Genomic DNA, 25,704 nt, shown 5'->3' with positions numbered 1-25,704 from the left:
AACCTTTTCTCCACATTGTTTCATTTACTGGTATAAGAACTAATGTTTTCCCAGACTGACTACTGCAATAGCATATACGCAGGATGCAAAAAATCTAGCCTAAAGAAATTAAAACACCCCAAAATATGGCAGCACGTCTGATCTTCAAAGTATCTCGCTATCAATGAGTGACTCCATTACTGCAAGTTCTCCACTGATTACCTCAAGGCCATCTCCATCAGCAACCAAATACTGAATGGAATAGCCCCAGAGTATGCGTACTGTCTAAAAAAAACCTACCAGTACAAAATGCCATACTAGGAGTAAGAAACTATCTGCTATTACACTTGCCTTCCTGCATAGAAGTGAAATATAAATCCGCATTTGAATCAGGATTCCCATATGTAGCATCCAAACCATCAGTCATAAAATGGTCAACCAATTACTTGAACATTAGAAAGGTCTTCAAGTTTCAATTCTTCACTAATTTTGGCTAAGCAACACTAAATAACTAAAGTATACCATATAGACTTAGTTAATCAATGCTCTCAGTAATGACAGTCCACCAAATGAATACCCCTGCAGCATTCCAAGACTACCGAGTTATGCACCCCAACATTGTTTGATGTTCTTGTTTTCATAAATTAATACGTTCCATGTAATAATACTGTTATCTATAATGCGTTCCATATAATAACATTGTTCTTTCTTGTTTTTTTGACTGCTATACTGTAAGCCACATTGACCTGAACACAAGCTCACATAATGTGGATTATAAATACGAAGAAATGAAGATGGAAATGGTATGCAGGTAATCTAAGAGAGTAGAATTGCAATGATCATGCTTTGATAATATCAGAGAGTGAAGAAAGGGTCATCTCATCTTTGTTAAGGGCCCTGTTTATTAAGGTGCGCTAGCATTTTGAATACGCGCTAATGATACAGACACCCATAGAAATAATGGTATAAACACTAGTGCACCCATAGCACAGCTTAGTAAGCAGGGCCATAAATTTTTCAGACATATCCATATACTTGCTCCTATCATATAACTGAATTATATTATTCTGTCTCACTGTATGTATTTTCAAAGGCAAGCCACAATGAACTCAAGTTTGCTTGGGATAATGTAAAAACAAAAAAAAAATCCTTTATCCTCCACCTTTTAAGACTCTGCCTATCCAGCTGGAAGGTGATGGCACGATGAAAGCAAGTTTGGTCCAGTGAAGACTAACTCAAAATAACCTGTTGCTTAGGTGGGCCCTAGTATTACCACATTGAAAATGCGATCGTACCATGCCTCTGTGGTTATGTTCCACTAAGAAGTTAAATGATTAACTGGCTATCTTGAAAGGATTATATAACCTTTGGATGCATGACTAGGGACACAAACATACACTTATTTATTCAATATCACAATTCCTCATCTACAGCCCGCCACAAAACAACTTCGTAGGGTGGATGGTGTTCCTTTTATTATTGATGACCAGATAGAGAGTTTTCAGTGTTGGCACAGTATAAGTCATCACAAGAACAAAATATAAGAAAACCAATGGACTGCATTAGGGGCTTATAGCCCATTTATGTTTAAACCAAAGAGATCTGCATAAAAGAAAATATATTTTTTTTTAATTTTGACTTATAAAACCACTTGTCCCTGAAACATGCCTAAAATCATTTGTGTATATAAAATGTAAACTTCTACAAAGCAGATGAAGATGTGATTCCATGTGCTGCTCCCAATGAAAGGAGAATTTAATTTTACTTCCATTTAATTTCAGTATATTCCATCTTTATAACACCAGTCCTCCCAAGGCAGATTACAACAGTTAAGATGAACCCATCAGAAAACAGGATATCCTCATTGAAATCTTGCCATCTGTGTTGTATAGAACAGTGTAAGAAAAATGAGCACAAAATACAAAGGCAACAACTGATGTTTCTACCAGCTATAATACATTTTAAAGCTGTTTTAGTAATAGTTCATTTTTGTGTCATCATGATATTTATATCTAGATATGAGAAGCTTTCAAATAAATAAAAAAGCTATGAAATAAGTAAAAAAAAAATAAAATAAAAAATATATATACTAGTAAAAAAGCCCCGTTTCTGATGCAAATGAAACGGGGGCTAGCAATGTTTTCTTCTGTGTGCATGTGGGAGTGTGTGTGTCCCTGCCCTCTGCCCTCTCTCCCCTCCCCCCTCTGAGTCCTTCAGTAAAAAAGCCCTGTTTCTGATGCAAATGAAAGGGGGGGGCTAGCAATGTTTTCTTCTGTGTGCATGTGGGAGTGTGTGTGTCCCTGCCCTCTGCCCTCTCCCCCCTCCCCCCTCTGAGTCCTTCAGTAAAAAAGCCCTGTTTCTGATGCAAATGAAAGGGGGGGGGGGGGCTAGCAAGGTTTTCTTCTGTGTGCATGTGGGAGTGTGTGTGTCCCTGCCCTCTGCCCTCTCTCCCCTCCCTCCTTTGAGTCCTTCAGTAAAAAAGCCCTGTTTCTGATGCAAATGAAAGGGGGGGGGGCTAGCAATGTTTTCTTCTGTGTGCATGTGGGAGTGTGTGTGTCCCTGCCCTCTGCCCTCTCTCCCCTCCCCCTCTGAGTCCTTCAGTAAAAAAGCCCTGTTTCTGATGCAAATGAAAGGGGGGGGGGGGCTAGCAAGGTTTTCTTCTGTGTGCATGTGGGAGTGTGTGTGTCCCTGCCCTCTGCCCTCTCTCCCCTCCCCCCTCTGAGTCCTTCAGTAAAAAAGCCCTGTTTCTGATGCAAATGAAAGGGGGGGGGGGGGCTAGCAAGGTTTTCTTCTGTGTGCATGTGGGAGTGTGTGTGTCCCTGCCCTCTGCCCTCTCTCCCCTCCCCCCTCTGAGTCCTTCAGTAAAAAAGCCCTGTTTCTGATGCAAATGAAGGGGGGGGGGCTAGCAATGTTTTCTTCTGTGTGCATGTGGGAGTGTGTGTGTCCCTGCCCTCTGCCCTCTCTCCCCTCCCCCCTCTGAGTCCTTCAGTAAAAAAGCCCTGTTTCTGATGCAAATGAAAGGGGGGGGGGGGCTAGCAAGGTTTTCTTCTGTGTGCATGTGGGAGTGTGTGTGTCCCTGCCCTCTCTCCCCTCCCTCCTCTGAGTCCTTCAGTAAAAAAGCCCTGTTTCTGATGCAAATGAAAGGGGGGGGGGGCTAGCAATGTTTTCTTCTGTGTGCATGTGGGAGTGTGTGTGTCCCTGCCCTCTCTCCCCTCCCCCCTCTGAGTCCTTCAGTAAAAAAGCCCTGTTTCTGATGCAAATGAAAGGGGGGGGGGGGCTAGCAAGGTTTTCTTCTGTGTGCATGTGGGAGTGTGTGTGTCCCTGCCCTCTGCCCTCTCTCCCCTCCCCCCTCTTTCAGTAAAAAAGCCCTGTTTCTGATGCAAATGAAAGGGGGGGGGGCTAGCAATGTTTTCTTCTGTGTGCATGTGGGAGTGTGTGTGTCCCTGCCCTCTGCCCTCTCTCCCCTCCCCCCTCTGAGTCCTTCAGTAAAAAAAGCCCTGTTTCTGATGCAAATGAAAGGGGGGGGGGGGGCTAGCAATGTTTTCTTCTGTGTGCATGTGGGAGTGTGTGTGTCCCTGCCCTCTCTCCCCTCCCCCCTCTGAGTCCTTCAGTAAAAAAGCCCTGTTTCTGATGCAAATGAAAGGGGGGGGGGGGCTAGCAAGGTTTTCTTCTGTGTGCATGTGGGAGTGTGTGTGTCCCTGCCCTCTGCCCTCTCTCCCCTCCCCCCTCTTTCAGTAAAAAAGCCCTGTTTCTGATGCAAATGAAAGGGGGGGGGGGCTAGCAATGTTTTCTTCTGTGTGCATGTGGGAGTGTGTGTGTCCCTGCCCTCTGCCCTCTCTCCCCTCCCCCCTCTGAGTCCTTCAGTAAAAAAGCCCTGTTTCTGATGCAAATGAAAGGGGGGGGGGGGCTAGCAAGGTTTTCTTCTGTGTGCATGTGGGAGTGTGTGTGTCCCTGCCCTCTCTCCCCTCCCTCCTCTGAGTCCTTCAGTAAAAAAGCCCTGTTTCTGATGCAAATGAAAGGGGGGGGGGGGGCTAGCAATGTTTTCTTCTGTGTGCATGTGGGAGTGTGTGTGTCCCTGCCCTCTCTCCCCTCCCCCCTCTGAGTCCTTCAGTAAAAAAGCCCTGTTTCTGATGCAAATGAAAGGGGGGGGGGGCTAGCAAGGTTTTCTTCTGTGTGCATGTGGGAGTGTGTGTGTCCCTGCCCTCTGCCCTCTCTCCCCTCCCCCCTCTTTCAGTAAAAAAGCCCTGTTTCTGATGCAAATGAAAGGGGGGGGGGCTAGCAATGTTTTCTTCTGTGTGCATGTGGGAGTGTGTGTGTCCCTGCCCTCTGCCCTCTCTCCCCTCCCCCCTCTGAGTCCTTCAGTAAAAAAGCCCTGTTTCTGATGCAAATGAAAGGGGGGGGGGGCTAGCAAGGTTTTCTTCTGTGTGTATGTGGGAGTGTGTGTGTCCCTGCCCTCTGCCCTCTCTCCCCTCCCCCCTCTTTCAGTAAAAAAGCCCTGTTTCTGATGCAAATGAAAGGGGGGGGGCTAGCAATGTTTTCTTCTGTGTGCATGTGGGAGTGTGTGTGTCCCTGCCCTCTGCCCTCTCTCCCCTCCCCCCTCTGAGTCCTTCAGTAAAAAAGCCCTGTTTCTGATGCAAATGAAAGGGGGGGGGGGGGCTAGCAAGGTTTTCTTCTGTGTGCATGTGGGAGTGTGTGTGTCCCTGCCCTCTGGCCTCTCCCCCCTCTGAGTCCTTCACTGTTACAGAGCCAGGGATTTGATTTCGTGCTCTGCTGTTTTCCTTCACTGACTGTTTGTGTTACAGAGAGGGCGGGGCAGACACTCATGGGGAAACCGGATATCTCTCCCCCTTCACACTTCCGTCTGGAGGCTTCATAGAACGTTGGTGTTGCCTTTTATATAGAGATATATATATATATATATTTTTTTTTTTTTGTCCTCCATCTTTTAAGGCACTGTCTATCCAACTAGAAGAGCTTTAGAGTTTTTACAAATGGACCATAATCTTTCTGCTATCGTTTTGGGTGAACTAAAGCTCCGCCCACTGGCTTCAACCCGTGTAATGGACTATATAGGAACAGCCTCGTCTCCTGCTTCCATTGGGTGGCGCCTTGTTTATCACAGGTGAGACACGCCCATCCCCCCCCCCCCCCCCCCCGGCATTAACCCTTCACTGCTCGAGTTCAAGACCAGGTGGCACATCGGATGAAAGCCGTAAGGAAAGCTCCGCCCCCGCTTCCCGCTCCGCCTATGGCTTCTACAGGCCAAGGAACCCTGGGGTTGCCATAGAGACCCGGCTCAGGCTTGTGACGCGCTTCCGGGTTCTGCTTGATGACGTCTCTGCTCCTTGTTTTGCTCCACGTCGGAGGCGACAGCGGTGAGGGGGGTGAAGATGGCGGAAGCGGAGGAGAGCAGTAAACCGCTGGTGAGAGCAAAACATGGGCAGACCCTGGGGCTTGTGGGGAGCGGACTTTGAAAGGTGGCTGAGGTGTCAACGGCTGACAATAGTGTCAATTAGAATATTTGGGGGGAAAAATACACACGTGTGAAATGTATTATGTACACCCACATTAACTAATTTTGAAAGAAATACAATGCAATGATGAAAACCTTTTGTTCACCAGATCAGTGATTTGGACATCATGTGATTGTGGCTACCAAGAATTGGTGTATACAGCCACAGATTCTGCTAACAATAGTGGTAATTCCTGCAACAATTCTTGGTGTCAGCAGTGGGATCCTGAACCCTGCATCACTCTTACCTCCTTCCTGAAATTCCCTCAGGGCTGGAGCAAAGGGAGGGGGGGGGGGGAGAGAGTAGGAAACAGAGAAAAATTTAGGCAGCTAAAGACCATATGGCCTATCCAGTTTGCCCATCCATGTCATCTACTCTTCCTATCCAGTGGCGTTCCTAGGGGGGCTGACACCCGGGGCGGATCACCGATGCAGCGCAACCCTCCCCCCCCCGGTGTACACCGCTGGGGGAGGGAGGGGGGCACCACTTGTGCCTGTCCTCCGTTCGTTCCAAGATGGAAAATATACAAAGCAGATCGTTGATGGATAAAAATGATTTTAATAATAAATTAGAATATGCAAACAATAGCCCGACACAGGCCGTGTTTCGCCCTACTGGGCTGCTTCAGGGGCTACAAAACAAAATAATATATAATAAATAATCAAATATAAAGTTAAAATTGAAATTAGAGTTTAAAAAATTCAATCTAAATCCCACAGAATTTACATGTATATAAAAGAACAGATAAATCAAAACATACATATATATACAGTAAAATATCACATTAAAAAATCAATGTTCTAAATAGTATTATCATGATTATGTTATGCTTGTAAATACAAACAAAAACTGAATGAAATGCATAAGACACCCACCTGTTCCGGGGTACAGAAGAAGCATGGAACAAACGGAGGACAGGCGTGGTGCGCGCCCCCCCCCCCCAGCGGCGTGCACCCGGGGCGGACCACTCCCACCGCCCCCCCTTCCCTAGGAACGCCACTGTTCCTATCACACCCTTACTGATCCTGTGTACATGTCCCAAGCTGTCTTGAATTCAGATGCTGTTTTCTTCTCCACCACTTCCACCGTGAGCCAGTTCCACGAATTCACCACCCTTTCCATCAAGAAGTATTTCTTCAGGTTTCTTCTGGATCTATCCCCTTTCATTCCAAAGTTTCCTTTCAATTTATGCCTTATAAGTATTTAAATGTCTCTATCATAGCTTCTCTCTTCCAAAGTATACATATTGAGATCTTTAAGTTTGGCCCCATGTGCTTTATGACAAAGACCACTGACCAAGTTTAGTAGCCGCCCTCTGTACTGACTCCATCCTGTTTAGATCTTTATAAAAGTGCAGTCTCTAGAATTGTACACAATATTCTAAACGAGGAAAATCATTATTTGCTGATCTAAACTGCAGGAAGATGCCATCTTTAACTTTACATCATGTAGAGCTTTTGTCAGATTTTGCTCACTTAAGGATTCATTGAAATAAATGACTTATGAGGTATGACTAACACTTTGCACACAGCTTTATGCTGTTTTAAAATAAGTTTTTACATCAAATTTTCTTTATGAAAATTGTGGTGGATGGAAGAATTGATGTCTGGGAACAGTGGTAGAAGCAAAATTATCAACCAAGTTAAACAAACCTGAGAAAAGCACAGTGGATCATTAGTTGTAAAGGAGAAAGCCAAAGATCAGCTGGGGCTTATTTGTTTGCATCAGGTCTGTTGTTTCTTGTCTGTTGTCATATATTCTGACGCTAAGCCACTCTGTGTGCTTGAGACTCCATCAAAGGAGTGCCATGATGCTATAGTGGTATAATCCTTGCATGTCAATACATTTTTGCATGTTTTTTTTTCATAATTACGTGGCTAAGGATTATACCACTATAGCATCATGGCACGCCTTTATTGGAGCTTCCCAGGCACATATAAAAGTGTTTGCAGCCATGTCACAGTTTTTTTGACTGATGTTTTAGCCATCTTGCTGTGGTTTTTCAATAGTAGTCAACCAAGTTTCTGTTTCGGTCAAAAGGTTATTTTAACTTTTGTCTTTTTTTTTTTTTTTTTAGTTTTGGCTGAAGTTGACCATGGGACTCATTTTCAAAGCACTTAGACTTGCAAAGTTCCATAGGTTACTATGCAACTTTGTAAATCTAAGTTCTTTGAAAATATGCCTCTATGTTTTTGGTGAAAGCCAAAAGTTTGTTCTTTGTCCTGTTTGTTTGTTTCCCCTCCCTCCCCCTCCTGAACAGAAGTTACCCTTCCTCCCAGGCTCCCCTAGGCCTATCTTACAATCCCTGGTGGTCTTGGGGTGTAATTGGGACTGTTACTTCTACGCATTCTGTCTATGCTTTCAAAGTAACCGCCATGACTGATTGCACTACTTTCTCTGGTGAAAAACTTCAGATGGCAGGAATCAGTTGACTCAATGGAGCTTTCATCAGCTGGACGAGGATGACGTTGAGATTCCAGTTACACTATAGGAGGTCTAAACAGGGGATTGAGCAAGAGCAAACCTCTCATGAATCGAACAGCTAGAGGCTGTATAAAGAGAGTGCTTGCCATCACTGTGTAGAGAGTAAATCCAATTGCACTGAGATGAACTCTAACAGAGATGGTCTTTATACCAAACAAATGCTTGAACATATATATTACTGTGTAGGGCAGGAAAAAGGATCTAGGGCCTTGCTCTCATGCCAGATGGCAAACCTCCTTCACTTGAAATTATATGACCTCTTAGATGTCCTCATATAGGTGGAGAGAATCCACTACTACCCTCTCCACAACCAAGCTGTGAGGGCCAGAGTCAGGAGGTTGGGATGGAGAAGCGATTGTTTATTCTGGGTGAGGAGGGTCGGAAAGCAATCCAGTTTCCACAGGTGTCTGGGGGCGAGCTCCAGAGGTAAAGGGAACCAGATCTGCCGCAGCCAGTAGGGGGCAGTGAGAATCATGGTCCCTTTGTCCTGTTTGAGGTTCAGCAAAACTGTCGCATTGAGTGATATAGGAGGAAATGGCGTACAGAAGACCCGTCTACCAGTGAAGGAGGAAATACAGTCAAATAAGTACATTAGTTTCACTTAAGAGTTGGCACAGAAAAAACACAAAAACTGAGTGGAGGACAATCCAAGGGAAGGGTGAGAGAGTACTTGGGAAAGCAGTGGGATTTGTTTGGTGTTTAGCCAATAAATGCATAGTTTTAATTTATTTTGCTTTTTTTGGCATGGGGGGGGGGGGGCTGTCATAAATTAAACCCACGCCTGTTGGGCAACATTTTACAAGACCAGGACACTGCACCAGTGACTTCACAGTGAGAATCCTCAAAGGTAACTTTAAAACCATACAAGAACGTAAGACCTTTGAAGTCAGAATGATTGAATATTTTAACACCCAACAGAAAGGACTTAACAAGGACCTGGGGTTCCTAGCCCATTATAAACCATAAAGCTGTATGTCTCTGTTGATCACCCTCCCCTCACCTGTCCACACCCACCCTGTTAGAATACCAATGGTATACTTTGATGTCCCCATGCATACTTCCTACCCACCCCCATCCTCCCACCCTGTCAGACTGTCATAGCAATGCTTGAATGTTTCTCACTTATATACACTGTCAGCTAGCACATTTGCTTATTTCCGATCTGACGAAGAAGGGCAACCTTCGAAAGCTAATCAAGAAATGTATTAAGTTATGTCCAATAAAAAAGGTATCATCTTATTTTCTTTTCCATGTTTTATTTTGTTTGATTTCTATTAATAACCTTAACAGTGGACTAACACGGCTACCACACTCCTCTACTTAACCTAAAATCCAGAAACCCTATAGCCCCGGTGATCAATTTCCCCATGCTGTTCCAAACAGCACTGTAAAATTAGCACTGGAACAGTGCGGAGAAGTAACACCTTTATGATCGAAGCTAATAGCATGGAAATTTATGTGCGCTGTTAGCTTCGATCATGGGGGTACTTCTGTGGGAGGATTGTGCCTCAAAGAAAAAAAGCCCAGACCTGTCAAACATGCTAGTGCAAGGGGCTGGAGGTCCGGTGGACCTGCAGACTCCCCACCCCCCCCAGGACAGAGAGGTCTAGAGGACCCCAACCCTTCCATAGCACTCTCTCCTCCTCCAGGTAAGTAAGCCCTGCCCAGCACATCCCAGGATTCACTGGGTAGGGCTTTGCTATTTTGGAGGCTGTTTTAGAAGGAGGAGGGAGTGCTACTCCCTCCTCTGTCTTCAAGGTCCAGGGTTTTTTTTTTGGGGGGGGGGGGCACTAGAGCACCAGGGAACCTCTAGCACCCTTGTTTCCTTCTGATCATCGGGGCATATGTGTGATGTCTGGGACTCTCTCCCCTCAGAAGTTGAGGGCTGCTTCTACAGCATCCTTAGCCCCAGATACCCTGAGAACCTGGATTTAGATGCAAGATGGCGGGATTCTGACAGAGCAGGCCAGCTATTCTAAGCTCATGCGTTTGGAATTAGTGGTTTTTGTTGTTTTAATTAAAGGGAAGGGATTTGGATTTAGCTCATCTCTTCAGTAGTACCTCAAGATGAGTTACATTCAGGTACAAGAGGTATGTCCCTACCCCAGGAGGATTCATTGTACCTGAGGCAATTGAAGGTTAAGTGACTTACCCAAGATCACAAGGAGCTGCAGTGGGATTTGATCTGGGCTTCCCTGGTTCTCAGCCCTCTGCTCTAAACATTAGCTTTCTCCTCTGCTATGCTACACTTAACGTTTTGTCCACTAGAATGATAAAATAATCCCCAAATAAGTGGTTGATGAAACCTCTTCATTGGACTAACTTCATGCACTTGTGAGGAGCTTTCAAGAGCTCTTCCGCTTTTCACTGGGAACATGCAGAATAAGCTAAGGATGCTGTTGCCCGAACAGATAAGTAAACTTCCTGCTGAATTGCAGGGGAGGTAGGATTTGTACTTTCATCTTTCTTGCCCCTCTGCAGATGCGTCCAGCCCACTCCCCCTCTTCTTTTTGCTTTCCAACTCTGCAGCTTTGAGTACATGGGTTACTAGACTTTCAGTACTTTTTTAAAATTTCCCTCTCCCACTAGTTTGCTGGCTTGTCGGATGTGTCTATATCAGAAGATATCCCAGTGGAAGGAGAGATCACGGTCCCGGTGGGCACTCAGTCCCAGGATGAGGACAGCTCCACTCTGGATGAACCCGTTAAGGAAACCATTGTAAGTTTTTATATATTGCAGGATTAAGGAAGACCCTGAATGTAAAAGCACTGTGCTCCTTGTGATTCGCGTATCTCAGGTTTGGATTTCAGTGCTCTTGTTTCTTAACTGAGACATACGAAAGGGACTCCTGTAGCACTATGTGAAACTCTGAGGCTACACTCTTGGAACACTTGGGGGCTCATTTTCAAAGCATTTAGCCTTCCAAAGTTCCATAGGTTTCTATGGAACTTTGGAAGGCTAAGTGCTTTGAAAATATGCCTCTTGGTATTTTTTTGCAAGTTCATGCAGTTCCTGTATCAGCAGCAACTCTGGTCTCCACCTTCCACGGCATTAAGTATCAGGGCAGCGACGGTGCTCAAGAAAACAGGCAACCCATCCTCCTGCATTCACTGGCAGGCTATCTGTTCTGCCTTTTCGTTTAAAATCTGAGTAAACTTACATTAAAAAATAACATATTACTGACGCCAGGAAGCTACCGAGGTAAATCTGCACAGGAGCCTCTAGCCTCAAAACAATTCTGCCAAGAATGGGAGAAGTCAATTTGAACACAGAAGCTCAAAGTGTTGAAGAATAGAAATGCCAATCTCTTTTTGGCTGACAGTATGAGCGAACCTAAAAAGCACCATCTTGAAACTGCTGAGCGTGTTTCTGTACTCTAATAATCCTGACTGCAGTATTAAAGGAGTGTAAACTCCTGATAGGGACATGCATGAGAAGGATGAGAAGTTCGCCTGGAAGGGCCGAATGAATTGAAGATCTGGCCGTGATCTGTAATAAGTATAGGATATTTTCTGCTCTTTCAGATGCGGGACCTAAAGGCAATTGGGAAGAAATTTGTACACGTCATGTACCCTAGAAAGAGCAGCGCGCTTCTGCGAGACTGTAAGTATTTATTCGTACTTGTATCCCACAATTATCCAAAAACGAGTTTTGGTTCAATGTGGCTTGCTTTTAACAGTTGTTAGAGATTACATTGATTCAATTGCATTTACAAGGTTGAATGATGCTGTGATTTACAGTGGTTGGCAAGATAACTATTAGTGTGTATGGAACACTCTTCTTAAATGAAAAGATGCGTTACAGTTACAGGTTGTGTTGTGTACTGTTGTTCCAGAATGATTCGTACTGTGTCTTTGTGTGATACCCTTCCCCACTAGGAGCAGCATCGATGGAACATGTTAGAGCAACAGATCAGAAGAGACGCTTTAGTTTAAAAAAAGTGCAGATACTAGATTTGTAAATTGCTATCACGTTCATTTTTTTGCAAATGATAGAAAGCTGTAAGGCTCCGACTTGGAAGATGGCAGTAAAATAAAGGGCAGAACTGGAGAAATCAGATGTCTGAGCAAGCTTCCTATCTAATTACATAGAAATACAGAAAAATGTAAGCAGATAAAGACCATATGGCCTTATCCAGTCTGCTCATCCATGCAATCTACTCTCCCTTTCACTTCCCTAGAGATCCCAACCTCTCTTGAATTCAGATTTTTTATTTTATTTGTACCCCGCACTTTCCCACTCATGGCAGGCTCAATGCGGCTTACATGGGGCAATGGAGGGTTAAGTGACTTGCCCAGAGTCACAAGGAGCTGCCTGTGCCTGAGGTGGGAATTGAACTCAGTTCCTCATGACCAAAGTCCACCACCCTAACCACTAGGCCACTCCTCCACTGTTGCTACTATTTGAGATTCTACATGGAATGTTGCTATTCCACTAGCAACATTCCATGTAGAAGTCGGCCCTTGCAAATCACCAATGTGGCCGCACAGGCTTCTGCTTCTGCGAGTCTGACGTCCTGCACGTAAGTGCAGGACGTCAGACTCACAGAAACAGAAGCCTGCGCAGCTTTCTACATGGAATGTTGCTAGTGGAATAAGCAACATTCCATGTAGAATCTCCAATAGTATCTATTTTATTTTTGTTCATTTGTACCCTGCGCTTTCCCACTCATGGCAGGCTCAATGCGACTTACATGGGGCAATGGAGGGTTAAGTGACTTGCCCAGAGTCACAAGGAGCTGCCTGTGCCTGAAGTGGGAATCCAACTCAGTTCCTCAGTTCCCCAGGACCAAAGTCCACCACCTTAACCACTAGGCCACTCCTCCACACGTCCTCTACCGTCCTCTGAAAATTGTTCAGGACCTGCTACCCCTCCATTCCTATTTGCGTTTGTCTTCTGCGGTCCTGCTCCCAGCTATGAACACAGAACAGAAATATTTGTTAAGCAATTCCGCCTTAACTGTATCAGCTTCTGCATATTCTTCCCCTTCACCTTTGACTCTCACACTGCTGCTTTTGCACTTCCTTCTATCCAGTGTTGTTTTTCTAGCAAAAAAAGGTGCCGGTACTCAAATGCTAGACCACCCTTCAGGAGTGGGGTAATCACTGAGGGACCCACCCCATAATAGCCAGGCCACCTGCAACCAGTCATAGAATCTATGACAAGACGGAATTGGTGTGTAGAGCCTGAGCTCTTCCATTAAAACTTGGGTTCCATGGGTCAATTTGCCGGTACTCAGTACCCCCCAAGTACCCCCTCAAAAAAAGCCCTGCTTCTATCACTAACATACCTCGTCCTTCCGTTTTACCGTATTGGCCATTTTTTTCTTCCATTAGTATCTTTGCTTTCCTGAGTACCAGCTTTTCCAGATATTGTCACCTTTCTTCCTCTTTTCTGCAATCTCTTGTAGTTTATAAAAGCTAACCCTCTTTTTTTCTTACCTTTTCAGCTACTACTTTTGAGAACCAAAGCAGCCTCCTTTTCCTCTTCCTTTTATGTGCTTTCCTTACAAAAAGGTTTGTTGCCCGTACAATAGCTCCTTGACTTTTGCCCACTGCTTTCCAATTTCTTCCAGATGTTCCCATCCAAACAGCAGTTCCTTGAGATAATCCCCCCATCTGAACAAAGTTAGTTGTTTTTGAAGTCTAGAACCATCACTTTTGAGTGAATCCTGTCTTAATATTAAACCACACCATCTGGCGATCACTGGATGCCAGATGATCATCTAGTATAATGTCAGAAATACTCTCCCCGTTAATAAGCACGAAGTCCAGTATGGCCTCATCCCGCAGGGGTTCTATTACCAACTGCTTGAATAGTTCCTCTTCTAGAGAATCCAGGATTTCCCTGCTTCTAAAAGACCCTGCAATAGGGATACCCTGAACAACATCTGGTACATTAAAATCACCTATTAGTAGTACTTCTCCCCCCCCCCCTTTCACAGCTGTGTTTTGAATGTCCTGATTGGTTGCATATGTATAGAGTGTAAGCAATGGTATGATAGAGGTCTATAAAATAATGAGTGGAACGGGTAGACTTGAATCATTTGTCTACTTTTTCCAAAAATACTAGGACTAGAGGGCATGCGAGGAAGCTACAAAGTAGTAAATCTAAAATGAATCAAAGAAAATTTTTTTTCTTTGCTCAGAGTGTAATTAAACTCTGGAATTTGTTGCTAGAGAATATGGTACAAGTGGTTAGCTTAGCGGGTTTAAAAAAAAAAAAGGTCTGGACGGCTTCCTAAAAGAAAAATCCATAGACCATTATTAAATAGACTTGGGGAAAATCCACTGCTTATTTCTGGGATCAGCAGCATAAAATGTATTGAACTTTTTGGGGGATCTTGCCAGGTACTTGTGACCTGGATTGGCCACTGTTGGAAAGAGGATGCTGGGCTTGATGGACCTTTGGTCTGTCCCAGTATGGCAACACTTATGTACTTGGGATTCTGAATGGAATCTTGCTACTCTTTGAAATTCTGCATGGAACCTTGTTATTCTTTAGAATTCCATAATCTTGCTGTTCTTTGGGGTTCTACATGGAATGTTGCTACTCTTTGGGGATCTTGCCAGGTATTTGTGACCTGGATTGGCCACTGTTGGAAACAGGATGCTGGGCTTGATGGACCTTTGGTCTGTCCCAGTATGGCAACACTTATGTACTTGGGATTCTGAATGGAATCTTGCTACTCTTTGAAATTCTGCATGGAACCTTGTTATTCTTTAGAATTCCATAATCTTGCTGTTCTTTGGGGTTCTACATGGAATGTTGCTACTCTTTGGGGATCTTGCCAGGTATTTGTGACCTGGATTGGCCACTGTTGGAAACAGGATGCTGGGCTTGATGGACCTTTGGTCTGTCCCAGTATGGCAACACTTATGTACTTGGGATTCTGAATGGAATCTTGCTACTCTTTGAAATTCTGCATGGAACCTTGTTATTCTTTAGAATTCCATAATCTTGCTGTTCTTTGGGGTTCTACATGGAATGTTGCTACTCTTTGGGGATCTTGCCAGGTATTTGTGACCTGGATTGGCCACTGTTGGAAACAGGATGCTGGGCTTGATGGACCTTCGGTCTGTCCCAGTGCGGCAATTCTTATAAATTGGGCCTACCAGGAGTTGCATATTGGTTAACAACAATGTAATGTGTTATATGTGTAATTCTCCACCATATACTTAACAATTAGATTATTTTCTCCCTATATAGGTATTGCCTAGTTTATTATGTATTCCGTGTTCAATATGTAATACCAGTTGCATGTTCTCTTTTGTACCTAATTGTTCATTATATCATCCATGTTTCTATATATATTACCAATTGTATCTGTACTCTGAAATGACATATGTCATGACGGTACTATGTAAGCCACATTGAGCCTGCAAATAGGTGGGAAAATGTGGGATACAAATGCAACAAACAAATAAATATATATGGAACTATATGGACCTAGATCTGTAAATTGTAGTCTTTAGAGATGATGCATAGGAAGCGCACATAGAAGGTGCTTTGGTGGGGAAAGACTCATCAGTGTCTCTAGAAAGTGTGTGTGGGGGAGGGGTAATGTGACGCTTCTAGAATCCACCGAGAGATTTTTGGCAAAGGAGGATTTGCATTTGGATCCCTGGGTAGGGTTACCATACGTCCGGATTTCCCCGGACATGTCCTCTTTTTGAGGGCATGTCCGGGGCGTCCGGCGGATTTTGCCCGCTCCCACGTTTGTCCGGATTTCTGGACAAACGTGGGCGTGGGTGCAGGCAGGCGCGTGCGTGCGGTGGGTGTGTGGGCGGGCGATCGGCGCCGTGGGTCTGGTCTCCCGTCCCCTCCCCTACCATGTTCCCTGGTGGTCTAGTGACGTCTTCGGGGCAGGAAAGAGCCCCCTCTTTCCTGCCCGGAGCGCTGCCTCCCCTGTCTATCATCCTTCTCAGTCTGGCTGGGGATTCAAAATGGCCGCCGAGAGTTGAACTCTCGCAAGGCCGCTTCAACTCTCGGTGGCCATTTTGAATCCCCAGCCAGACCGAGGAGGATGCAGCAGGCAAGGGCAGGCAGCGCTCCGGGCAGGAAAGAGGGGGCTCTTTCCTGCCCCGAAGAGAAGACGCTACTAGACCACCAGGGCTAGCTAGTAAGTGGGGGGGAGGGGACTATGTGACGGGGGGGGGGGGGGCGAGGAATAGGGGCGGAACGAGGACCTGAAGGGGGCGTGGCAGGGGCGTGACATGTGTCCTCTTTTTCAGAGGACACAAAATGGTAACCCTATCCCTGGGGCTGTGTTACTTACTAAAGCACAACACTCCTTTCATGTCTTGGATCGGAGAGATCCACTTTGGGAGGTGTGACATGAAACTGCAGTCTGTTCTTAGCTGCTTCAATCGTTTGGTGTGTGACCGTGGATATGTTTTGTCATTGCCAGTAAGGCTGCTGTTTATGCTTATGTTTGATTAAAACCTGATAATACCGCTGAACTTATGCAGCACACAGCGGTTTACAATAACAAACAAAAAAAAAGAAAGTGCAAAAATTGTTGAAAGAAAAGCTGAGAACATGCACTGGAGCCGTAGGCGCTCATCCGTTCTTGCAGTTCTGAGTTTTCTCCATCAGCAGTATGGGCTATTTTCTCTTTCTTCTCTCTGCAGGGGATCTCTGGGGCCCTTTGATTCTGTGTGTTACACTAGCACTGTAAGTATCCTTTCTTTACAGAGAACTTATTTGGAATCACCCCTTTTTTTGATGTTTGGAAGGGGTCAAAGGGGCTTTTACTTGCACCTGTGAATGATTCAGGTGTGAAGTAAAAAATCCCATATCAAGGAGCAGGACCTAGTTAGATTTTCTGTTGGGATAAGGCTTTGAGTGATGCATATTCTCCATGGAGGGGCCTATTTTACTGAAGGATTTCTCTCATTTTGTTTCCATGAGAATAATGCTTAGTAAATAATGTCCCTTGTGCCTTTCAGAGCGGAGTGTAGTAGAAGTGTCAGAAAGCTCACACTAGTCCTGAGTTCAGTGCAGAGATTCTTACTTGTGCTAAGACTATGACAGGCTCTAGCATTGCTCTGGGAAAATTGGTGGAAGGTATGAATGACACATGCTGAATAATTAGGCATTAGGAAAGAATGGGAAGTGGGTGTAATGTTGTTCACACCATCTGTGTGCATGGAGCAATGTTCACAGCAAGGGAGTAAAGTTGCTTGAACTCCTGCCTTTTAGAATCTGACTTCCCTGGGAATGTGGACAATGTAGGGAGTGGTGGAAGGAGTGCGTTAGTGCAAACAGAGCAGTGGCAACAGCAGGATCATCAGATTCACTGCTAGAACATAGGACACCATGCGTGTAACAGATGGTACTGTAGTTTGCCCAGTCATTATAGATCTGAAAAGGGGGAGGGGGCAGAGAAGGCTGCTTTGTGTCCTGACTGACTTGCACCCAAAATACTTTATTTTAATAAGAATAGTAATCTGAATTACCATTGCTTTTAAAGTGGGCTCAGCCAGGATTGAAAAACCTGCCCTTTCTGTATTTATGGAGATTTATAAAAAAAAACTTTTCCGTTTAATGCTGGACATGTTAGGGAAACTTTACTGCTATAACTGTAGTGACTCTCTCTTCCTCTCAGGATGCTGCAGGGAGAATCCGCAGACAGTAAGGAAGAGGGCGCTCCTCAGTTTGCGGAAGTGTTTGTCATTATCTGGTTCGGAGCCGTCATCGTAACGTTAAACTCTAAACTACTGGGAGGGACCATGTGAGTAACGAATGATTCAGAGACTCCTGGAAGGTTTCGGGGCTCTGTGCTGGGGGGCCTAACATTCACTCTGCTCTTTTTGCAGCTCTTTCTTCCAGAGTCTGTGTGTGCTGGGTTACTGTATCCTGCCCCTGACCGTAGCCCTGCTAGTCTGCAGGCTGATGATGCTCCACGGGGACAGTGGTTTAGTCGGTTTCATCGTCAGACTCGTTGTCGTTACTGCTATGTTTGCCTGGTCCATGTTTGGTAAGTGCCACTGACACAAAGCAAAAGACAGTCGGGGAAGACAGAGGGTAGATAATCGATGTATTTTTGGGATTTTCTTAAGTACATAAGTATTGCCATACTGGGACAGACCAAAGGTCCATCAAGCCCAGCATCCTGTTTCCAACAGTGGCCAATCCAGATCACAAATACCTGGCAAGATCCCAAAAAAGTACAAAACATTTTATACTGCTTATCCCAGAAATAGTGGATTTTCCCCCAAGTCCATTTATCTATGGACTTTTCCTTTAGGAAGCCGTCCAAACCTTTTTTAAACTCCGCTAAGCTAACCGCCTTTACCACATTCTCTGGCAACAAATTCCAGAGTTTAATTACACATTGAGTGAAGAAAAAGTTTCTCTGATTCGTTTTACATTTACTACATTGAAGCTTCATCGCATGCCCCCTAGTCCTAGTATTTTTGGAAAGCGTGAATAGACGCTTCACATCTACCCGTTCAACTCCACTCATTATTTTATAGACCTCTATCATATCTCCCCTCAGCCGCCTTTTCTCCAAGCTGAAGAGCCTTAGCCGCTTTAGCCTTTCCTCATAGGGAAGTCGTCCCATCCCCTTTATCATTTTCGTCACCCTTCTCTGCACCTTTTCTAATTCCACTATATCTTTTTTGAGATACGGCAACCAGAATTGAACGCAATATTCGAGGTGCAGTCACACCATGGAGCGATACAAAGGCATTATAACATCCTCATTTTTGTTTTCCATTCCTTTCCTAATAATACCTAACATTCTATTTGCTTTCTTAGCCGCAGCAGCACATTGAGCAGAAGGTTTCAACGTATCATCAACGACGACACCTAGATCCCTTTCTTGGTCCGTGACTCCTAACGTGGAACCTTCCATTATATAGCTATATTTCGGGTTCCTCTTTTCCAAATGGTGCTTAGAAAATACTTATCTCGTACTGAAAGAATAACTGTCAGAGAGCTGCCCTCTGCAGAAAGCTTTGTGTGGAGTCCTGGATCAGGGCATGCAAGTTATGTGGCTCTGTGACATGAGGCTGGTGGTGATGGGAACACTTCCAGCTTTAGGTTGCTTTGCAATAATTTACTCTGCCTCACAGTACTTGTGGAGTTCCCAAGCTCTTCACTGTCACGTTTATTGTTTCACATCTGTATCGCTGGGCAAAATTATCAGCAAATTTGGTTTTAGCCGTCACACTTGTGTTGCTGATTTCCTATGACTTCTTCCGCTGGGGACTGAAGAGTTGCCTTTTTGTAAATTTATTAAATTCCTCTCTAAAAGAGATTTCAGATTAGTGATGGGTCAGCAATTTAAAACAAACAAAAAAAAAGAAACAGATTCTGCAGTTCTTGGGGATCAGCCCACTCCCTGTCTTGGTGGGGTCAGTCAGTATGCAATCTCCAAAAACGAAAACATTAGGAATAACCTTATGTGCCACTCTGGGTTTAGAATCACAAGTTGTAGAGGTATTTAGGAAGGTCATTATGAAGCTGGAAATGGTGAAGCCGATCTCCTCTTTCTATAGGCAGGAGCATTGAGGAAGGTAACTTTCTCCTTCCTCATTTCACAATTACATTGCTACAATTATGCTGGTTTACCAGCCAAACTGATGCCATCAGAGTTGCAGCTGGTACAGAGCAGCTTTGAGAGAGTTGAAGAGAACCAACTTCATCGGCTTCCAGTTGGAGCCAGAATTAAGTTCACATTGACTGACCTTCACCTTTAGAGGTCTGAGAGGCAAAGCACCACTGTACCTAAAAGACAGTCTCTTGGTACTGCCCTAGATTGTCTTAGGCGTACAGGGGTCTGTTAATGAAACTGTGAGAAGCGGGGACCGCTTGAAACCATGACGGTTATCATAGTACTTAGTGCATGCTAATTTGTGCACAGAGGGGGGTAAGTCTGTAAATATTTAGGACCCGATGTTCAAAGGACCTATGTCTGTTTATTAGTATTTGATAAAATTGCCTTTTTTAACCTGTTAAGGCGATGTACAAAGAAAAAGAGCTTAGCAAAAAAGGAACCATTTTTTTAAAAACAGGGCAGGAGAAACAGTTGCACATTAGAAACATTCATAGTTATCTAAACAGTAGCAGTAGGTTTTCTGTTAGGATGTTAGTCTTTCATACGACTCGGAACCCTGTGATCTCAATCATTAAAACAAAGTGAAAAATTAGTTTTCAGACCGGTTGTTAACTTTTGCAATGTGGAGGAGTGGCCTAGTGGTTAGGGTGGTGGACTTTGGTCCTGGGGAACTGAGTTTGATTCCCACTTCAGGCACAGGCAGCTCCTTGTGACTCTGGGCAAGTCACTTAACCCTCCATTGCCCCATGTAAGCCGCATTGAGCCTGCCATGAGTGGGAAAGCGCGGGGTACAAATGTAACAAAAAAAAAAAAAAAAAGATTCTGAACACGAAAAGAAAGGGAGATTATTCCAAAGAAATGTTGCCAAAAAATACAAAGTACTCTTTCTGGTTGATTCATAATAAGCTTGAGTAGAAGTGAATCAATATTTTTTTATTTTTTTACTTTTTTAAAAGTACAAAGACTAGTGGACACGTGAGGAAGTTACATGAAAATACTTTAAAAACAAATAGGAGGAAATATTTTTTCACTCAACGACTAGTTAAGCTCTGGAACTCTTTGTCAGAGAATGTGGTAACGGTGGTTAGTGTATCTAAGTTTAAAAAAGGTTTGGACAAGTTCCTGGAGGAAAAGTCCATAGTCTGCTAATGAGATGGACTTGGGGGAAGCCACTGCTTGCCCCAGGATTGGTAGCATGGAATATTGCTACTCTTTGGGATTCTGCCAGATTTTTGTGACCTGGATTGGCCACTGTTAGAAGCACGATACTGGGCTAGGTGGACTAAGGGTGTGACCTAGTATGGCTACTCTTATGTTCTTATACTGAGCTGGATTGGGAAGAATTAACTGGTGTTCATTATGAGAACGGAGAAGGGTAAAGGGTCATGGATTTGATATACTTTCTGTGAGTACAACCAATCTGGTTTCCATATATTATATGCATGTGGCAGGCTGGAACATACGGGATTGTTAATCTAGCCAAATAGTCTGTCCGACCTGTATAAAATGCTTTGAAAGTAAGTATAAGAATCTTAAAATAAATTCTTTGTTCAATAAGTAAGCAGTGCAACTTAGAAAGTAAAGGGGAGATATGGAGGGGCATTTTCAAAAGAAACGTCCTAGTTGCGATTTGGACGTCTTTGCAAAACGTTGAAATCTAGGGGCTGGGAAAACCGTATTTTCGAAAAAAGATGGACGTCCATCTTTCATTTCGAAAATACCATTGGAGACATCCAAATCCTTAAATTTGGACGTCCCTAGACATGGACGATTCAGACTTTCGGCGATTTTCAAAATCAAAGATGTCCATGTCACAAGTGTCCTAATGCAAGCCATTTGGTCATGGAAGGAGCCAGCATTTGTAGTGCACTGGTCCCCCTGATATGCCAGGACACCAGCCGGACACCCTAGGGGGCACTGCAGTGGAATTCATAAATTGCTGAGCCCCCCAAAACCCACTATCCACAACTGTACACAACTACCATAACCCTTACGGGTGAAGGGGGGCACCTATATATGGGTACAGTGGTTTTGTGGTGGGTTTTGGAGAGCTTGCTGTTCCCTCACAAATGTAACAGGTAGGGGGGATATGGGCCTGGGTCCACCTGTCTGAAGTGCATTGCACCTACTAAGAAACTACTCCAGGGACCTACATGCGCACTAAAGGACCCGAGGCTGGCATGGCATATTTTTAAAGATGTTTTTTGAGGGTGGGAGTGAGTTAGTGACCACTTGGGGAGTAATGGGAGGTCATACTCGATTCCCTCCGGTGGTCATCTGGTCATTTCGGACACTTTTTTGTGCCTTATTCGTAAAAAAAGCACATCTGGGTGAAAATGTCCAAGTGTTCGTCAGGGACGTCCTTGCTTTTTTTTTTTATTATGACCAGGGCTTTTTTTGAGGGGGTACTTGGGGGTACTGAGTACCGGCACCTTTTCCATTGTCTGCTAAAATTGACCCACGAACCTCAAGTTTTAATGAAAGAGCTCAGGCTCTACATACCAATTCTGCCTTGCCATAGATTCTGTGACTGATTGCAGGGGGTCTTGCTCTTGTGGGGTGGGTCCCTCAGTGATCACCCCACCCCTGAAGGGTGGCCTAGCATTTGAGTACCGGCACGTTTTTTGCTAGAAAAAACTCACTGATTATGACTCAAAGATGTCCAAGTGTTAGGCACGCCCAAGCCCCGCCTTCACTACGCCTCCGACATGCCCCCTTGAAATTTGGACATCCTTGCGACGGACTGCAGTTGGAGACATCCAAAATCGGGTTTTGATTATACCGATTTGGACGTCTCTGGGAGAAGGACGTCCATCTTCCGATTTATGTCAAAAAAATGGACGTCCTTTTCTTTCGAAAATGAGCTCCATGATCTCCTTTTGGCTTGACACAGAATCTGTGCAGTTGTGTCTTGCAATGTTTGTAATCTTTTTATTTCAAATTATGCTCCTAGTTGATGCCTGTTTGAAAACTTTCACTAAAATTTAGGAGCATAAAAAGTGGGTGGCAGGAGGGTTGGATTTAGGAGCTTAGCTCTGATGCCCTGTACTAGGTTCATAAATGTAGACAGATGAATGGCAGGGCCTAATTTTATAAGCCCAGGTAAGAGATTCACTGCTCTCTTTTCTTCTCTTTCAGCTTCCACAGCCTTCCTGGCAGACAGCCAGCCTCCAAACAGAAAAGCCCTGGCTGTCTACCCCATCTTCCTTTTCTATTTTGTTATTAGCTGGATGATCCTAACATTCACAGCTGGGACCAAAGAGAAGCCTGGCAAGAACTGAAGGCTGCCAATTCTCAGACTGATACCCCAGCATCTCCTCCTCTGGGAGGGCCAGCTACCCTCTTTAGTTTAATCTTGTGATTGTTAACTTAAAAAAAAAAACCCAAATAGAAATATTATCAACACTGTCCTGCTTCTGGGAGAAGGGTTAATCCGGGCTAGGAGGTGATCCAGGAATGACGGTTCTTTGTCTGCTCTTCAGAAGATGTGAATGGATGGCAGAATATTATATTCTGTCATCTGGTTTCCATTGGTTGACTGCTGTATGAGAAACAAGCCTGTATGCAGCCTGAGCTCCTTTGGGGGGGGAAAAGCCAGCGGAAATGGTGACCCATTCCGGACACTTTGGCAGTATCCGGCATTTTCCATGCCTTTCAGGAGATCCGTGCGTGGTCTCGTACCTAGGAGGCTGTAATCACATTTTTGCCATTTATTTGTATCTGAGGGAAATGTGGAGAATTATTTTCACTGTAGCAGATGATCTATGAGTTAGACCGTGGAAGAAAGGAGAGTGATGGACTTTAAGAGCAGGGCTTCAATGCTCTGGTATAATAGAACAGAGTCTCCTTTAACACATTGCTCTCCTGGAATTTGTTGTTTAACTCGATAGAGCAGCAATTCTTTTGAGACAAATCTGTGTCTTTATTTCCAAGCACAATGTCAAACCAACTTTAATGGTATCATGTTAGCAACAAATACAAGGGGTCATAAAGATTAGAGCCAAGGTGGAGGAGTGGCCTAGTGATTGCATTGGCATGTTGAGAATCGGGGTTATGAAGGTTCAAATCCCATTCCTTCCATTCCTCTCCATTGCATGAGGTACAAAACCTAGATCACAAAATACCTACTGCACCTGCATGGTCCTCACTTTGACCACAGAATTGGAAAAGCAACTAATCGGATCTGAAATCCAAATTCAACCTAGTATTTTTTGATTCTTCAGATCAATGGTGTAGCCACAGTGGTGGTGGTGGTGGGAAGGGAGGGGCCGGGCCTCCAAATTGGATTTGGACCCCCCCCCCCAAGGTCTGCTGGTTTGGCTGGTGGCGGTCCCCAAGCCCCTGTAGCAGAAGCTTTACTCTATTGCTGTTCACCGCTGCTCTGCCTACCCTACTTCCCCACTCCTTCGTGTCATGCTCATTTTTAGTGAAATTGAGCATGCTTGAGGCTTCACGCATTCTCAGGGCAGTCAGCGTGGCAGCAAACAGCGCTGGGTAAAGGTTTCTGCTGCAGGGCTTGGGGACCCCTGCCAGCCCAGGTATGCGGAGTTGCAGTGGGGGGTCGGAGAGCAGCAGGAAGGCAGAGCAAAACATCTCCCCCTCTGGTTACGCACCTGCTTCAGATCAGCTGTTGGATGTGACCATATGTGAATGGAGCAGGACCACTTTGAGTGGCTGTAACGATATGCAACCTCTCCTCACCCTCCTAGAGAGCCTGAGTCAGCCAGACTGGGCCCTGATTGTAGATGTTTCCTCTGTCAAACTGACTTGTGGCTGGGAGAAGGTTCAATTTGTGCATTTTAATTACAGTCACTGCAGGAACTGCATAACACGCTGATTCCACCAGGGGTTTTAGTGCAGCGCACAGTATGACATGTGAGGAGTGAGAAATCCATGATCTGTCCTCTGGCGTCCTGATTGTGTGTTCCTTCCCTGCACCCTGCTGCAGCTTTTACATAGTCCTGAATTCTTTAGAGTTCAATTCATAGCTAAGTTCAGATTATCTTATGTGCTTCACACATTAATGGGTCACAAAGGGTAAAAGAGTACCTGAAGCTCTTTTTACTTCAGTCTCTCTCTGGTCTGACTTCTGAAGCCTCATGTTTGCTTTTTGAAGGAATCTTACTTCAGTGTCAGTATGGGACTGGGTTTGTGGGTTAGAGGTCTCTGTGGTGTGAGCATAGCAAACAGCAAGACCCTCCTCTATACTTGCTGATGCTAGATACTTGTACGGTCAGGGACTTAAAACCACTGCCTCGTCATGCACTGAAGAAGTGAATGTGCAATTACAAGCAGTGCGACAAACTGTAACAAGTGTCCAGTGTTCATTAAATACGACACACTTGTGTTTAGCTTGTCATAGGCCTTAAGATACCCTTCTGATTCCCCAGACGCCTGCTAGCGGCGTGGGGGGACACGATGGCTTTGACAAGCTCAGCTTTACTCTTGTGGGACGCTTGGGACTTGCAAGTTAGGAGATACGTCAGTCCACTCTGTAGCTCCAATCTGTGAATGGATTCAACTGGGGAATTGATTGCATGTTCCAGTCTACTTTCCAGGACTGGTGGACAAGTGAAGAAAGTTCCTGCTTTATGTTGAACCAGTAATGCTGCTTTCCTGAAAGAGAGCTGGCCGTCATCTTTTGCAGCGTGAGAGAGCTGGTGTGACAGAAACCTACTGCCTCTCTGCTGTCGTAGCAGAAATACGCTGGTTTGTATTCACCAACAGATTTTTCTTTGCATTAATCTCTAGGTGGGCAAATGTACTTTTTGTTTGATGACACCTTCAACCTGTTAAATATAAATGGTCCATAATATATTTTTAAGTTAATAAAGATTTTTGTATGATCTGGAATGATATTGTGCTGTGGATTTTATAGGCCACTGGGTGTCTGTTGATGTGTTTACTGTATAGAGCAGAGATTTTCAACCTTTTTCGTCTCACGGCACACTTACACGGTACTAAAATTGTCAAGGTACATCCCCAAATGGCCCAGCATTTTAGTTTCTATGCCACCCCCACTTGCACCTCCACACTTGGTCCAGTCCAGCATTTACCTTCTCGTATCCCCCACCCTCACAAATAGTCCAGCATCTCTCCCTCCTGTTCCCTTTCCAGCCGGCAACCAGGCATCTTCCCTTGTCTCTTGATGCCCTCCCC

The 25,704-nt window shown here is 44.7% G+C and overlaps 1 protein-coding gene and 1 long non-coding RNA gene across 2 annotated transcripts; both read left to right on the top strand.

Moving 5' to 3' along the window:
* Nucleotides 1-518: 518 nt before the first annotated feature.
* On the top strand, nucleotides 519-25,398 carry LOC115474263. Its single transcript, XR_003942831.1, has 3 exons — nucleotides 519-530; nucleotides 2,143-2,147; nucleotides 23,354-25,398. It is a non-coding gene; the product is annotated as an uncharacterized LOC115474263 (long non-coding RNA).
* Nucleotides 5,300-25,398, top strand: YIPF6 (Yip1 domain family member 6). The gene is made up of 7 exons (XM_030209658.1): nucleotides 5,300-5,402; nucleotides 10,566-10,694; nucleotides 11,501-11,579; nucleotides 16,610-16,652; nucleotides 17,587-17,712; nucleotides 17,798-17,958; nucleotides 22,684-25,398. The coding sequence occupies exons 1-7, from the start codon at nucleotides 5,370-5,372 to the stop codon at nucleotides 22,824-22,826; spliced, it is 714 nt and encodes a 237-aa protein (XP_030065518.1). The 5' UTR covers nucleotides 5,300-5,369; the 3' UTR covers nucleotides 22,827-25,398.
* Nucleotides 25,399-25,704: the final 306 nt, after the last annotated feature.

This window comes from Microcaecilia unicolor, chromosome 7, assembly GCF_901765095.1.
Source record: "Microcaecilia unicolor chromosome 7, aMicUni1.1, whole genome shotgun sequence".
In the NCBI taxonomy this organism is placed as follows: Eukaryota; Metazoa; Chordata; class Amphibia; order Gymnophiona; family Siphonopidae; genus Microcaecilia; species Microcaecilia unicolor.
Note: the sequence above shows the minus strand (reverse complement) of the source record. Positions and strands in the feature narration are given on the sequence as shown.

Coding starts and splice junctions, on each gene's coding strand:
- YIPF6 (XM_030209658.1), top strand. CDS start 5,370: ATGGCGGAAGCGGAGGAGAGCAGTAAACCGCTG. Junction 16,653..17,586: donor CTGTGTGTTACACTAGCACT/GTAAGTATCCTT, acceptor TCTTCCTCTCAG/GATGCTGCAGGGAGAATCCG. Junction 17,959..22,683: donor GTTTGCCTGGTCCATGTTTG/GTAAGTGCCACT, acceptor CTTCTCTTTCAG/CTTCCACAGCCTTCCTGGCA.